General features: G+C 45.9%; 1 protein-coding gene across 1 annotated transcript in view; it reads left to right on the top strand.

Moving 5' to 3' along the window:
• The window catches only part of LOC133082259 (dehydrogenase/reductase SDR family member on chromosome X-like), a 188,831-nt gene that overhangs the window by 151,408 nt on the left and 19,565 nt on the right, over positions 1-17,858 (top strand). The window contains exons 5-6 of the mRNA XM_061178786.1: positions 3,314-3,521; positions 14,936-15,143. Coding sequence (XP_061034769.1) covers positions 3,314-3,521; positions 14,936-15,143 — 416 coding nt within the window. The remainder of the gene's footprint in view (positions 1-3,313; positions 3,522-14,935; positions 15,144-17,858) is intronic.

Genomic DNA, 17,858 nt, shown 5'->3' with positions numbered 1-17,858 from the left:
TACACACACACACATACAACTACATACATATAGAAATACACATCCATATAAAATACACATCAACAAACACATATACAAATGCATACATGGAGAATTACATGTAGACATGCATACACAGGCACATACAAATATATATGTATACATATACGAATACATCCATATAAAATACACACACATCAACAAACACATACACATATACAAATGCATATACAGAGAATTACATATAGAAATGCATATACAGCCACATACAAATGTACATATACATATGCAAATACAAATATGTCTATACATCCATGTAAACAAACATCAATACAAACATAAACATATACACATATGCAAATGCATATACCCAGAGAAGTGTATACACATGCAAGTACAAACACATGTACATATACATACAAAAATGTATATGCATATGTGCATAAAAATCATACACATATGCAAAACAACTTGCAAATTAAAATATATATGCAAATACAAAAGCCTATGTGGATGAAAATAAAACTGGAAATACACGTATGCATGCATTGCACATAAACACACGTGCAAATGCATAGTTGACTGTGAACAGTTACACATAGGCAAATAACTCTGCTCATATACTTACAAATATGTACACATACACACATGCATATGCATGTGTTATATGCAAATGCAGGCATTCATGCAAGTACATATACACGTACATCTGCAATGCAAATTCATAGACATGCATATACAATATATGCAAAAGAAAACACATGTATAAGTTGATAGGCATTTATAAACACGTGCGTGCAAATACACACACAGATACACATACAAACGCATAAACATGTATGTGTATAAATGTGTGCATGTGCACATGTGTGCAAATACATATAAACACATACATGATACACGTATGTATACACGGACATATACACATGCATCTAGAATAAGCATACGAATACACACAGAATTACATGCACGAATAAAATGCACACACACACACACACACAGGCAGGCAGTACGCACACACACCTAGACACACACATAGACAAACACACGTGCAAGCCCGCTGGCTGCTCTAGGAGATGGAACCATATGGGCCGGGCATGTGTTCTGCCCATCACCTGTGTCCTGGCCTCTGTGGGAGGGACTTAGGGACAGGGATTTAGATGACCTTTGCCCCCCCCCGGAGGGCAGGCCTGGGTGTCCCAAACTGACGGGTAGAATGCACGGAGCCCCAGGACATGCTTCACAAATGTGTTTATGGACCAATGGCCGACGGGCCGGCTGGGGCCTGCAGTGGGGACGTTCCCCAAAGGGCGCCTGAGGGATGAATTCACTTCTGGGGTTCACCTGAATGAGGGGCTGCCGTGGCAACGTGAGTTTGGGGAACAGGGCTCTGTCCACCCGCCTGTGGACCATAGGACAGCGTCACCCCCTGGTGTCCCAGCCGTGCTGCCCACTCCTCAGACCAGGCCCCTGGCATCTGCGGATGGCTGTTCCCATCCAGAAGAGTGACCGGCCCGGGGGACACTGTTGGGTGACTCAGGACAGCCTCACTTTCTGGGGGGTCCTGCTGTTTTGTCATCATTTACAAGCTCGGGCCATCGAAGGGCAGAGTTTGAGAGCAGGAAGGGGTCTTGTTGGTCTTTTGGCATCTTCCCCACCGTGTACAGAGCAGGAAACTGAGGCAGGAAGGTGGGGCAGCAGCCAGGACCAGAGCCACCCTCCTGGCGCTGGGCACGTACCCCATCCATCTGGGGAGCAGCGCCGCCACCCCCTCCCACCTCCTCCCATCCCATCTCATCTCATCCCATCCCATCCCATCCCATGTCATCCAAGCCATCTCATCTCCTCCCCTCCCCTCCCCTCCCCTCCCCTCCTCATCCCGCCTCATCCCACCTCATCCCACCTCATCCCACCTCATCCCACCTCATCCCATCTCATCCCATCCCATCTCATCCCATCTCATCCCATCTCATCCCATCTCATCTCATCCTATCCCATCCCATCCCATCCTCATCCCACCTCATCTCCTCCCATCCCATCCCCTCCCATTCCATCCCATCCTATCCTCATCCCGCCTCATCCCGCCTCATCCTGCCTCATCCCGCCTCATCCCGCCTCATCCCACCTCATCCCACCTCATCCCATCCAGCCTCATCCCATCTCCTTCCATCCTCATCCCATCTCCTTCCATCCTCATCCCATCTCATCTCATCCCACCTTATCCCATCCCATCCTATCCCATCCCATCCCATCCCATCCCATCCCATCCCATCCCATCCCATCCCATCCTATCCTATCCTCTCCTCATCCCATCCCACCTCATCCCACCCCATCCCATCCCATCCCATCCCATCCCATCCCATCCAGCCTCATCTCATCTCATCTCCTTCCATCCTCATCCCACCTCATCCCACCTCATCCCATCCCATCCCATCCCATCCCATCCCATCCTATCCCATCCTATCCCATCCCATCCTATCCCATCCCATCCCATCCCATCCCACCCCCTCCCACCTCATCCCACCCCCTCCCACCTCATCCCACCTCATCCCACCTCATCCCACCTCATCCCACCTCATCCCACCTCATCTCCTCCCATCCCATCTCATCCCATGTTATCTAAACCATCTCATCTCCCATCCCACATCATCCCATCCCATCCCATCTCTTCTCATCCCACCTCATCCCATCCCATCCCATCCCACCTGATCCCATCCTGTCCCATCCCACCCTCATCCCACCTAATCTCATCTCTTCCTCATCCCACCTCATGCCATCCCATCTCATCTCATCCCATGTCATCTCAAACCATCCCATCTCCTCCCATCCTCATCCCATCCCATCCCATCCCACCTCCTCCCACCTCATCTCCTCCCATCCCATCTCCTCCCATCCCATCCCATCCCATCTCATCTCATCCCATCTCATCTCATCCCATCTCATCTCATCCCATCTCATCTCATCCCATCTCATCTCATCTCATCCCATCTCATCTCATCTCATCTCATCTCATCTCATGCCATGTTATCCAAACCATCTCATCTCCTCTCATCCCACCTCATTCCATCCCACCTCATCCCATCCTACTTCATCCCATCTCATCTCTTCTCCTCCCACCCTATCCCATCTCCTCCCATCCCACCCCACCTCATCCCATCCCACCCCACCTCATCCCATCCCACCCCACCTCATCCCATCCCATCCCATCCCATCCCATCCCATCCCATCCCATCCCATCCCATCCCATCCCATCCCATCCTGCCTCATCCCATCTCTTCCCATCCTCATCCCATCTCATCCCGTCTCACCGTCCCTGACCCTCCTCTGTCCCCAGCTGGTGTAATGATGGTGCCGCAGAGGACCACCGAGGACGGCTTTGAGGAGCACTTTGGTGTGAACTACCTGGGGCACTTCCTGCTGACCAACCTCCTCCTGGACACCCTGCGGGAGTCGGGCGCCCCCGGCCGCAGCACGAGGGTGGTGACCGTGTCCTCGGCCACACACTACGTCGGGGAACTGAACTTGGACGACCTTCAGAGCAGGTGGGTGCCGGTTGCCAGGGGTCTCGGGTGCTGCCAGGACGGTCAGGGTGACCCGTCACCACGACGCACTGGGCAGGGTGCTCGTCCCAGGTGATGGCGGTTCACACACCCAAACGTTCGTCAATCAACCTGTCTCGAGGTGAAAGCTGTGTTGACTAACACAGGCAGACCTGGGAGATGCTGCGGGTTTGGTTCCAGACCACAGCAGTGAAGCAAATATTGCAATGAAGCAAGTCACACAAATTTTTTTGCTTCCGAGTGCATCTAAAAGTGATGCTTACACTAGACTGTAGTCCAGTAAGTGTGCAATAGCATCATGTCTATAAAAACAACGTACACACCTTCATTAAAAAATACCTTATTAAAAAAAAAAATACCTTATTGCTAAAAAATGCTAACCATCCTCTGAGCATACAGTCAGTCATAATCTTTTTGCAGTAGTAACATCAAAGATCCCTGATCAGAGATCACTGTAACAAATATAATAATAATGGAAAAGTTTAAAATACTGCGAGAATGACCAAGATGTGACACAGAGACACAAAGCGAGCAAATGATGTTGGAAAAATGGCGTCAATAGACTTACTCCACGCGGGGCAGCCCCAAACCTTCAATGTGTAAAAAAATGCAATATTGGTGAAGCGCAGTAAAGTGAGGTCTGCCCGTATTAATAATTGTTTGCTAACTGGCACTCACACATCCATATCCATCTATTTATATTTATGCTTTGAGGTAAATCCTATTATTATCCTCATTTTACACTTGAGGAAACTGAGAAGCATATATTTTAAAAAATGTATTTAATTGAAGTATAGTTGATTTACAATGTTGTGTTCATTTCTGGTGTACAGCAAAGTGATTCCATTATACATATACATATGTTTTTTTCCGCAATGGTTTATCCCAGGATATTGAGCAGAGTTCCCCGTGCTCTACAGTAGGACCTTGTTGATTATCTATTTTATATATATTAGTGTGTATATTTTAATCCCAAACTCCCAATCCAGCCCTCCCCCACCCCCTCCCCCTTGGCGACCACAAGTCTGATCTCTGTGTCCGTGAGTCTGTTTCTGTTTGGTAGATAAGTTCCTGTGTGTCATATTTTAGATGCCACATATAAGTGCTATCCTACGCTATTTGTCTGTCTCAGACGTCTGGTCTCCAGGGCTGGGGGAGGATGAAGCCCTGTTGCTTTCAGCCCCCAGTTTGTGGGTCACCTGTGCTGGGGCTGTAGGAGACCTTCAGGGTGTGTGGGTCTCGTGGAGGACCAGCCCCGTGTCCTCTGAGCCGGGCCAGGATGGGTGTCATGGACGCTCTGGTGTCCTGATGGAGTTGACGGGCTGACTTCATTCCCTGCCGTTCCTGAGTTTTCCCCTTTCATTTCTTAGCACGTAGGTGTGCGTAGCCCTTTAGCCAACCCGGTGCTTTCCGCACGGGGCGTGCATAGCAAGGAAGAAAATGAACAGGACCCTGAGCCCGGAGAGATTCTAATGTTGCCTCAAGCACTCACACAGCAATGCACCTGCTTCCCCCCCTGGACTCAACACCCTGTGTTTTAACTCCTGGGGTCCAGTCATCCCTCAAAGGGGCGTCTTTGGACGGAGTGGTTCTCTCATCAGCATGGGTCCAAGGTTCAGGGTCTGCAGAGGGTATAGGATCGCCAAGTGTTTCCTGCATCTGATGGGGGCATGACTCCACACGGCTCGAAAAAAACAACATCGTGACAAGGGGACCCGTGTACGGGGTGGGGTGCTTCTTTCAGGAATATTCTTGTCTTTTTCTCCTTTGAATACGGCTGTAGAAATATGCAAGAGAGAACGCAGATGTGTGCACCCGTAGCTTCCTTTTTCTAAAATGAAGCTTTTTATGGCATCGCACAAAACTCTGACATTTGCAGAGAAGTAATCTCATGGCCCGCAGGAGTGAGTGTGTCAGGAAGTGGTGATAACTGCCCTCCTGTATTTGCTTACATTTTCCTATGTCAAATCACATCAAAGGCATCGCGTATCATTTTTTTCCCTAAATGGTTATCCAAAGGGGATGAGATCATTTAGGACCGTGGTTTTCAAGGTGGGGTCCCCAGAGCAACAGCATCTGTATCACCTGAGAAGTGATAGATGATACAGGTAGATGCTCAGACCACACAGCCCCCACCTGTGAAATCAAAACTCTGGGGGTGGGAAAATAATCTGAAAAAATGTATGTATGTATACACACACATATATATATATATACACATATATATAACTGAATCACTTTGTAGTACACCTGAAACTACCACAATACTGTAAATCTTACTATGTATAAAATAGATAACTAAGGAGAACCTACTGTAGAGCACAGGGAACTCTACTCACTGCCCTGTGGTGACCTGAATGGGAGGGACATCCAAAAAAGCGGGGACATAGGTATACGTAGAGCTGATTCATTTTGCTGTACAGCAGAAACTAACACAACATTGTAAAGCAATTCTACTCCAATAAAAATTGTTTACAAAGACAATAAAAAGGTATTTCCTAGCAACCTGCCCCCTTCAAGTAAAATTTAAATATACCTTATAGTGTATATTTTACTTCAGGCCATGCCAAACATAGCCTTTTAATTCTATAATAAACATACAGAAAATTACCTTTAAAAAACCCCAAAGAGCCCAACTCACTCTTGTTCCATTTTAAAGGCTTGACAATAGACTGTTAAAATGTTAAAACTGTGTTAAAAACAAAACAAAACAAAACAACTCAGGGTGTGTGGCCAGGCAGTGGGAATTTTAACACGCCCACTGAGGGGCTCTTAATGCATGCTGACATTTCTGAACCACTTGGGTTGAAAAGATGCTGCTTTTCGGGGTAAAGAAAAAAAAAAAAAGAGTGAATTCTTGGCTCGCACCTGATGTAAACACCGCTGGTGATGACCGTTAATTGCCAAGATTGATTTGCTGGCTTGGATAAGGAGCGTTCTTGTCAAGCATAAATCACTTGTAAAAGCATAAAGTGTTCCAAACCCAGGTGGGTTGTTACACACGAGAGGGCTTGTCACCTCTGCCCGGCTGCACTCAGTCCCTCCTCCTACAGAAGAAATTCCAGTGGAAGAGGTGGGCAGAATCTCTGGAAAATTGTAGTCAATGAACAAGACTCATGATGTAGTGGATAGCTTTTTAAAAAAAAAAAAAAGTTATATTTAGGGGGAAGAGGGTGAATAAGCTATACACAATTTAAGTAAAAAAATTATATATTTAATATATTTAATACTTGTATATCTATAATATTTAATTATATATAATACGTAAATGATATAAAATATATCACTGCAATATTTATGTAATTATGCAATTATAATTATATGTTTATAATTATAATTTACATATATGTGAGAGGGAGAGAGAGACTGACTTTTGTTTAAAGGTATCAGCTGTGCACAAAGCTCTGTTACATCTTTTTTAAAAAATTGCCACACAATATTATATAATATTATATAAGTTACAGGTGTACAACAGAGTGATTCACAATTTTTTAAGATTCTATTCCATTTACAGTTATTATAAAATATTGGCTATATTCCCTGTGCTGTACAGTATATCCTTGTAGCTTATTTTATTTTATTTTTTAAATTATTTTTTTTGGCGGCACCATGTGGCTTGTGGGATCCTAGTTCTCTGACCAGGGATCGAACCCACACCCCCTGCAGCTGAAGCACAGAGTCTTAACCACTGGACTGCCAGGGAAGTCCCCTTGTAGCTTATTTTATACATAATAGTTTATATCTCTTACTTCCCTCCCCCTCTATTGCCCCTCCCCTATATGACCCCTCCTCTATATGGCCACTCCCCCTATATTACCCCTCCCCCTATATTGCCCCTCCCCCTTCCCGCTCCCCACTAGAGTTGGACTTGTTTTCAGAAACTACCTCCCATGCTTGGAAGGGATGACAAGGTCGACCAGCAGGCCAGAGATTCAGGGAAGCGGTGACGTTTGGTCTTGAACCTAAAGACTAGGTGACTTAGGTAGAATTTCTATGCTGTGGTGTTTGAGGCCAAATCCCTTCTTCTTTTGGGGGAACCTCATTCTCTTCCCCTGAATGCCTTCACCTGATAGGACAAGGCCCACCCACATGGCCGAGGCTCACCTGCTTTACACGCAGGCTACTGGTTTCATGGTTCATCTCCTCTGAAAAATACCTTCCTGGCACCATCTAGGCTGGCACTGGACCAAACACTTGAGCGTGGACACGTGAAATGAACCGTCAGGGGCACAGATGTGGGCAAGGCATTCTGTAGGTGATGCGCCGTGGTGTCCGGGAGATGGGTCTGCCCACTACCCACCCTGCACCCTGACTTGTCTCCGTGCTCAGCCTCCTGCGCCCATGGGCACCTCGGGACCCAAGGGACCCTCTGCGGGGGTCTCGTCAGAGGTGCCCCAGCTTCGCGCCAGCCCTGAGGGTGACCGCCCGGGAAGACCCCTCTGCATCTCTCCTGGGGGCAGCTCCTCCTGCTTATCCTTGGACCCTTCCCTCTTAATGCAGGCAGCTCTTTCCTGGGCTGCCCTCGGCTACAGAAAGAAAGAAAATGGTACCCTCCTACCTCCTCTCCTCGGACCCAAACCGAAGCGAGTCCCCCATCTTGACTCTTGACCTCGGAAGAGATCAAGAGATTAAGATTTGCTCTTAGTGGCGAAGTTAACAGAACCCTCTGGATGCAGGAGTGGCTACGTCCTGTGTCACCAACGGAGGTGCTTCTTTGGGTACAAGTGCTGCGCGTCCCTGGGTCTTGTGGCTCCGTCCACAAAGGTCCAGCTACAGACCAGGGCTCAGAGTGGACTTTCATAGGGTTCCTCACAAGCACACTGTCCTCATGGCTTCCTCTCCCCCCAAGAAACTTACATCTTATGGGCTTACTTCCTCTGAACGTAGAAAAGGCTCCTTGTTTTTATTGGCTTTCTCTCTCCTCTATTCTTCAGTGGAGCAAACCAGCGAAGTCCACGTTTTCATGGTTTGTACCAAGTAACTTTTTTTTTTTTGGCCACGCCGTGTGGCTTGCGGGATCTTAGTTCCCTGACCAGGGATCACACCCAGGCCACGGCAGTGCAAGTGCCAAGTCCTAACCACTGGACCGCCAATTCCCAAGTCACTGTTGCTTTTGTAAAACAGTGGTTACTGTATGAGTTTCCTGGGGCGGCCGTGACAAAGGACCAGAAATTTGGGTACCTTAGAACAACAGAAAGTTACTGTCTTACAGTCCTGGAGACTGGAAGTCCAACATAAGGTTGGCTGGTTAGGCAGGGTGGGTCCCTCGTGGAGGCCCTGGGAGGAACCCACCCAGGCTCAGTCTCTTCCAGGCTTCTCTCCAGCCTCTGGAGTTTGCTGTATGGCACGAGTCATATTGGATTGTAGCCCACCCAAACAACCTCATTTTAACTTGATCACCTCTGTAAAGACCCTATTTCCAAGGAAGGTCCTATTCTGAGGTCCTGGGGTCTTCTGTTATGGGAAGAGGGGGGAAACAATTCAGCCCACAGCACGCGCCATTGGTCCCTCCCCAATGGATAGATCCTTAACCTTTTAAGGCTCACGTTATTTCAGCCTGACCTTGCTTTGGAGACACAATAATCATTGACACGTTATAGGCACGGCCCTGTCTTGTGAAAATAGCCGTCTTGGTTTGAGTTTCCCAAACTTATTTAACTTTGGGGCAGTTTTTCACTATTTTATTCATAAGTACGTCTTCACATCCTCGTATATCGTTGGTTGTGGCACCTCTGTGGTGAGATGTCATGTTATAAACATGCTGTCCTGCATTGATGCGGTTTTCACTAAACATTTAGCATGTTCATTTTGTGTCCTGGGACCCCTTGCAGGCAGCCGGCACCCTTGCCGTGCTTCTATGACCAACTCGAGCAGGTGTTTGGATGAGGCTGGAATTCACAGGTGGCCCTGCCACATCCCGGGCTGTCTCTGCCGACTTCCCTTCGTGGAAGGACAGAGGCTCCTCTTAGCTCACGATATTTTCAGAGGTCCTGGTGGGTGGTCTCTCTTTCCATCTTCCTCCGTCATGTTAAACCTAGGACACCAAGGCAGAATGCAAGGCAGTTGTTTGTCTTGTCAAGGGAAAACTTCAGTTTGGAGCTGAGGGATTCTTTACTTACCGACGTACTGGATATGGGTCCTACTTGCAGACCGATCGTTTTCGGGCTCGACCAGCATCCAAAACGCGCCAATTGGAAACTAGGTTATGGGTAGTACGTGGAGTTTCCATAATTGTGTCTGCCATGTGCTGATGTGTTACTGTCTCAGAATTGAACTTTTAAGGGAAACAAATGGGACTTACTCATATGAAGTGAACATCACACAGCCAGTTGTCTTACTGGAGTGGGACTGAGCCATCACACACACACACACACGGCACACACACACACATACACGGCACGATGTCCATCAAGGTAATCAATGAAGAGCTCGTTTCTTATCATAAACTGTCCAGGCCGGTTGTTTTTTTCTGATCTCCAACAGCAAGAGGGGAATAATGTTTTCTGTAATACGCCGAAAACACAGACGTCAGATACCCTTAATCATATCCACATTCAGGGTCACGTGTGTTTCACTGGGGTTTTCCTTCAACAGGAAAGCTCAGTGAATTAATGGTTTTCAAGATATTGTCTTATAAATCCCATAGTCATAGGCACGATTTCTCATGGGATTGAGGGAGTTCAGGAAATGGACTCCTCGTGAGACACTTAAAATAATGCAAAATGGTTTTCTAGGACAGGTGGGCGATAGTTTACTTGTGGGCAGTGGAGAGCAGTGCTCAGAAGGGACCTTGACCACTGGTGTGGAAGTAGTTAAAAAATCAGTGGCGCTGAGTAGAAAGCATATGGATTAATACGGTGTAGGTCAAAGATGGTGGAAAGCCAGTGAGAAAAGCCATCTTTAAGGTAGGATGGAATATATATACACACACACACACACACACGCGCACACACAAACATGTATATATATACACACACACACAAATACGTATATGGGTATATATATATAGACAGACACAAACATATATGTATATATGAATATGTATACACACACATAGAGACACATATATGTATATATGAGTATATATATAGACACATATAGACACATGTACATATATATGAGTATATATATAGGCACATATATAGACACACATATACGTATATATGAGTATATATATATAGACATATACATATATATGAGTATATATATGAGTATGTAGACACAGGTACATCTATGTATATATGAGTATATATACACACATATAGATGCACACATATATGTATATATGAGTATATATACATATGTGTGTGTATACACATATGTATACACACATATACATATATGTGTTATATGTGTATATACAAATACATATACACACTCATGCAGTGTGATCGATGGCCATTTCTTGGTGGGGAAGAACACTGTGAAATCACTATGGAATTGATTTTCAATTCTTCTTTGAGCTTTGTAATTTTTTTACAACCCATATATATTTCTTTTATAATAATGAAAAATTAATATTATCCTTAAAAAGTTCTCCCAAGGTATACCTTTGGTCCTACTGAAGGGGACCAGAACATGCCAGCTCCAAATGTACCTCTTTGATACATGGGATCTTTTGAGCTAAAGGCAATTGAGAACAAGCAGACCCAGGAAACGCTCTTTACTCCCCCCCGCCCCGCCCCCAATTGTCTAAAAAATAAAGTATCAATTTACTGTTTTGTAAAGGAAATTTACATTTATCCAGGGATTTTCCATTTGTAGTAATGTCTCCATTCCAGGAAGAGAGCTACTCCTGGAGATGACTCTTTTCACCCGAGAGACTCTTATTTGCATAACAAGACAGTCCTTATTTATATACACACATTTCTTCCTTTCCCATAACTTGCCTCCTCCACCCAGAATCCCAAAACCCCTTTTCCTTTGTTTACCCTAAGATGGTATATAAGCCTCCATCATCTGGCCACCTCGTTGAATCACATCATTTTGGGAATTCCTATATGTATGTATGTAATTAACACTGTTTTCTCTTGTTAAACTGTCTTTTAGCAGTTTGATTTGCAGGCCCCAGGACAGAACCTAAGAGGATAGAGGGAAAAGATTTTCCCCCTTACAATACTTTATTAAAATGTAGGTTTTACGTGTGTATATTTTAAAAAGTAGAAATATGTGGGTGTGCATTTATTGTCATAGGCAATAGTAATTTTGTCTTTGATGAGAACTTGAAAACCTCATTTGCTTAGCGGAAATGTATGACCTGCTACATTCCTGGCATCTTGCTGAGCATGGGGGCACTAGCTGACCATGTGCACTTAGCACCTGGTCTCAGGTGGCTCAGTGTAATTACTTCAATGGGTGTAGATAGGCTGTCAGATCAATGCCAGTTGCAGACTAAGTACAGTCCTCAATCTTGTAAATGTCACATACTGTTTACATGAAACACAGGTGTCAAAAAATCCAGTGTCCTCTTCCCAACCAGAAAGCCAAGCTGCTTCAATTTAGGATAGGATTTCCCATCTCTGAGTGATGTTTTCCTAGTTTTTAATCAAGAAGCCCTTTGAGGATTATCGAGTCTTTGATTCAGTACACAGGTTTGCATATGTTGTGTTCAAAATATCATTCTTCACCTTTCCTTCTCTTGTCTGTAAGGTAGAGAAAGTGATGGGGGTCTGAATATGCCAACTCAAAATATGCCACTTTGACATACAGGTTATTTTGAGCTTCTTGAGAAGCAATAGACGCAGACGTATGCCTTTCTGGAGCCTCCCTTATCTGACTAAAAGCAGAAACTTGTGAGAAATGAGGACTTCCCAACTCTTTGGGGTTTTCTCTTCTTTTCTATGAAGTTCCCCATACATGTAAAATTAGAAGTAAAATTGGTATACTTCTTTCTTTAATCTGACACGTGGTGGTTTAATTTGCAGGCCTCAGGTACGGAACACAAAAGTACAGGAGAAAAGTTTTTCCTCCCCGACAGAAAGGCTACCACAAGACTGTCTCTACTTTTGTTTCAGATTGACTTTCAAGTTAGTTACAAAGTAGTTACATCCATAGATTGTTATTTATTGAAAACAAAGATATATTTTTATGGTTTCTGGTCTACCTTTTGACACCATTCATTACAAAAGCAACGTATTAAAAATCTCATGTTTCGAATCAAGCCATGCAGACATTTCATGAATTTCTTTTACCTCTGCTTAAGTTTGTGGATTGATTCTCCCTTTCAGCTGCCTTCTGTCTGTTAAAATTGCAACAGTCTCTTCATTGTTTTAAACACCAATTGTCTCTGCCATTCCTCGGGGCTTTATTTATACACTTTCATGGGGAATCATGTCCTCTTGTGTATCGGCTTTGATTCTTTTCCAGTTCTACTGTGGATGTTTATTTATCTTTAAATCCACCAGGGAACCTCTCCTGAAATTACTTGTACTCTTGATTTTTTTTCCTCCTGTAGAGTAATGTATTGACTTTCCCCCCCACATAGTATATTTAGAGAATTTCCGTTCTCTCTTCTCCATGCTACCGTAGAAAACCATAGTTACATCACTCGTCAATTTACCCTTGAGGAATCTGCACATTTATGGTTCCCTCTCTTCTTTCTAAATTCAGGATTCCTGTTCCCTCCCAGACAGCCCTGGTAATTCAGGAGCAAACGCGTGCACGTGTCAGAATGGCCCAATTCCAAGGTGAAAGTTCAGCCTTTCTCTCCCCCCACTTAATAACTCCCTCTTTCCTGGAGCTCTCTCCTCTTCTGGGGGGAAGAGACAGGAGGGATCTGCCAAAAACAAGTATCTTGATGATAATTGGGAGGTTGTCTTGGATCAGGGGAGGGCATCTGTGCTCAGAACTGCGCTATATTTTTGTCTTAATTCCTCCCTCCAACAAAAGATCTGTTTGGAATTCCTTTGGCCAACGCCCTGCGGCAAGCTTGTCAGGTGTCACCCTTGGCTGACTTGTTCTGAGTCATCTTTAAGACAAAGGACTTGGGGTTTATTTTCCAGCTTAAACTGCATGGACCCGAGGCCAAACCTCAGGGTTTGCCTGTGGCCTCTTGTGACGAGGGGCTGTGTGATGGGCACACCGTGGGGACATGCTGATGAGGAAGAAAGATGCTACCCAGGAAACAGCAGGAGGCGGGACCCAGTCTGAAAAGGGGTTGATGTAGTTGTCACATAGGAAGGGACAAGCGCCCATGTGTGCCATTTACAGAACTGAGGTTTTTCAGTAAGTCTCACTCGGCAACTAAGCATACGAGGCTTGATTTCTCTGATACCCTTTCTTGTACTGTTTTCTACGTTCTAATATTTACCTTTTCCTTTTATTATTTTTTTCCCCTTCTGTGCTTTCCTTGGTCACGTTTTCTCAATTCACTTTTCTGAATCATTTAGTCAATTTAGTTCATTTATTGCAATCTGTTTTTTTTTTTTCTGGCTGCGTTGGGTCTTTGTTGCTGCACGCAGGCTTTCTCTAGTTGCGGCGAGTGGGTCTACTCTTTGTTGCGGTGCACGGGCTTCTCATTGCGGTGGCTTCTCTTGTTGCGGAGCACAGGCTCTAGGGGCTTCAGTAGTTGTGGCACGCGGGCTCAGTAGTTGGGGCTCGCGGGCTCTAGAGCACAGGCTCAGTAGTTGTGGCGCGCGGGCTTAGTTGCTCCGCGACATGTGGGATCTTCCTGGACCAGAGCTCAAACCCGTGGTCCCTGCGTTGGCAGGTGGATTCTTAACCACTGCGCCACCAGGGAAGTCCCCATTTATTGCAAATTTTAATTCTTATTTAGGAAGAGCCTTTGTCCATTGAATTCCAAAGAGTGTTTTTTTCTGCGTTTCACGCGATGACTCTGATTTCTTTCTTTTCATCTTTGACTGTGTGAAACTCCCACGAGGGTGAATTCCATGGATGGATTTTCTCCCAACTTAGGAGACACCTCTGAGGTTGAAAGAGTGAAAGTAACATAGAATATGGGGCACATCCCACCGGAAGAAGGAACTCAGGTGGGGCTGTATTCATATCCCATAAAATTCAGGAAAAGGAACTATGGGCCTGAAGAAAGTGACTAATCCCTAACGAATGAGAAACGATGTGTTTTGCCCGAAAGGCATCCCCGGCTGTCAACATGTTGTGCCCCCCATAACATAATCTGCAACGATAGGAAGCCAAAATAGACAGGCTGCATGCGAGCAGGACACACGTCAGGGCCTGTTTCCCAAGCGCTGAGCATTTGGAGGAGAGAAAAACGCAGTCAGTTCTCAGAGATGGAAAGAATTCTCGTAACACACTTGAACTCAGGTGCGTGTGTAGCTGCCCTCAGCCTGTAGCTGGAGATTGCCTCCCGGCCGGGCGAGGGGAGACTCGGGGCCACATGTCCGCGTTTCACACCCTCTCCCGCTTTGCTTCTGCAGCAAGAGCTACTCGGCGCACGCGGCGTACGCCCAGAGCAAGCTGGCCCTGGTGCTCTTCACGTACCACCTGCAGGCGCTGCTGGAGGCCACGGGCAGCCCCGTGACCGCCAACGTGGCCGACCCCGGCGTGGTGGACACCGACCTGTATAGACACGTCTTCTGGGGCACACGGCTCATTAAGAAGCTGTTCGGCTGGTGCTTATTCAAGGTAAGGCTGCGACGGTCGGGTGTGTCGCCGTGGCTTGTGCGCTGCGAGCCCACGTGTGCAGAGTTCGGTTTCACCTTCCCGAAGCGGCTGGGCTTTCTGTGCTCGTGCCCGGGGCGGGGGGGGGTCCTCAGGATGATGAGCATCCTCGTGGCCTGGGAGCCCGTGGTCCCATTGCCGAGATTAGCAGCACCGAGGCAGAACCCTCCCCTGTGTATCCACGCGGGTGTCGGCGTTTTTTTTGCTCTTGTTGTTGTTCGAAAGGAGAAAAGTCGATTTCGGTCAGAGGCCGGCGGCGGGCTTGCTTTTGCTCCCAAAGACCCTGGTCACGCGAGCGTGTCTGACCCGGGGCTGATGGGTCTCAGAGGGTCGTGTCTTGAAAGAACAGGCGGCATCTGGGGTTGTCCTTCTGGTCTCTCCCTGGCCCTGGTTTGCGCGCTCTTGAAGGGCGTTGGAAGGACACCCGTCTGCGTCTAGAAGTGAAAGCCGTGTATCTTCCCCTCCAGTCTCCCTCCGATTCGGGAATAATCGTGTGTGCTGCCGGCTTGTGTCTGTGAGGCCCTGTGCGTGGTGTCTCCTTGGACAGCTCTTCTCTTTGACTTTTTATTTTCTGTCGGCGTACAGTTGATGAACCATGCGGTGTGAGTTTCAGGGGTACAGCACGGCGATTCAGTTATGCGTATACATGTGTCCACTCTTTCTCAGATTCTGTTCCCATTTCGGTTGTTACAGAATACTCAGTAGAGTTCCCTGTGCCCTTCGGCAGGTCCTTGTGGGTTATCCATTCTACCTGTGAGGGTTTGCATCTGCTAACCCCAAACTCCCAATCCATCCCTCCCCCCGACCCTTCCCCCCATAACCATAAGTTCCTTCTCTAAGCCTGTCAGTCTGTTTCTATTTTGTAATTAAGTTCATGTGTGCCATTTTTTTTGATTGCACATATATAAGTGTTACCACACGATATTTGTCTCTGACTGACTTACTTCGCTCCGTATGACAATCTCTAGGTCCATCCATGACATTATAGGTTACTGTGAGATAGTGGGTAGACTTCCCTGTGCTCTACAGTAGGGCCTTGTTGGTTGTCTATTTTATATACAGCCGTGTGGACATGTCAGTCCCAAACTCCCAATCCATCCCTCCCCCCGACCCTTCCGCCCATAACTATAAGTTCCTTCTCTAAGCCTGTCAGTCTGTTTCTGTTTTGTAATTAAGTTCGTTTGTGTCACTTTTTTTTGATTGCACATAAGTGATACCACACGATATTTGTCTCTGTCTGACTTACTTCACTCCGTATGACAATCTCTAGGTCCATCCATGTATCCATACACACATTATAGGTTACTGTAAGATAGTGGGTAGACTTCCCTGTGCTCTACGGTAGGGCCTTGTTGGTTCTCTATTTATATTATATACAGCCGTGTGGACATGTCAGCCCCAGTCCCACCAAAGGCCGCTTGGAGGACTCATCTGGGTCCCACTGAACCTCAGCAGACCCCTCCCCACGGGGCACCGGGCACCCAGGGCACAGCACAGCCATGGCTGAATGCCGGGGGGAAGGGGGGGCTCTCACAGTACACGTGAACCAGACACAGGGGGTGAGGCCAGCAAGTAGGAGGTGGGGACACACAGAAGGCTTGGTGACATGTGCCTGCCGCCACGGCCATGGCTCAAATGATGCCCAAGTGAGAAATGATGAATGCCAGGCCCCCCGAATCCCTCCGATTAAAGGTTCCCCGTGTTTCTGTTTTGGTGTCCCTCCTGCCCCATTTTGCCCACGTAGAGTGAGCCCTGACAATCTAGTATGCAGGGGTCTCTGGGTTGTTTTTTTTTAACGTTCAACTCCATTTATAGTTATTAGAAAATATCAGCTATATTCCCGGTGTTGTACACTCTATCCTTGGAGCTTATTTTATGCCTAATAGTCTGTACCTCTGAATCCTCTCCCCCTGTATTGCCCTTTGGGGTATCTGTTTCTTGATCAAACTTCCTTTCTGGTGCAGTTAGGTTGTTATCCGTTTTACCCTGATAAGTGCAATAATCATAAGAAAAATTAACATCCTGTCCGTCGCCCTCTGTGTGAGATACAACCTAAAAATAATTCCTTTATATACATTTGATCCCCAAGTAACCCGGTGGGGTCCATAAAGACCATGGTTGTCGTTATTTTACTGTCCACACTGGAAGCCTAGGGGTGAAATTACCTACCTGCCCAAGGAGGCCCCATGCCCCTACACACATTGGTGTTTCTGTGATTATTTCTTGTCTTTCTTTAAAAAATATTGTTTTTTATTTTTGTATTTTTTTTTGCTTTTTATTGAAGTGTAGTTGATTTACAACGTTGTGTTAGTTTCAGGTGTATAGCAAAGTGATTCAGTTATATATATATATTTTATATATATAGAGAGAGATATATTCTTTTTCAGATTCTTTTCCATTATAGGTTATTACAAGATAGTGAATATAGTTCCCTGTGCTATACAGTAGGTCCTTGTTGATTATCTATTTTATGTATAGTAGTGTGTATCTGCTAATCCCAAACTCCCAATTTATACCCCACCCCTTTTCCCCTTGGTAACTATGAGTTACCTATGTCTGTTTCTGTTTCATAAATAAGTTCATTTGTATCTTTAAAAAAAAATTAGATTCCACATATAAGTGATATCATATGGTATGTGTCTTTGTCTGCCTTACTTCACTTAGTATGATAATCTCTAG

This window comes from Eubalaena glacialis, chromosome X, assembly GCF_028564815.1.
Source record: "Eubalaena glacialis isolate mEubGla1 chromosome X, mEubGla1.1.hap2.+ XY, whole genome shotgun sequence".
NCBI classification, from domain to species: domain Eukaryota; kingdom Metazoa; phylum Chordata; class Mammalia; order Artiodactyla; family Balaenidae; genus Eubalaena; species Eubalaena glacialis.
Note: the sequence above shows the minus strand (reverse complement) of the source record. Positions and strands in the feature narration are given on the sequence as shown.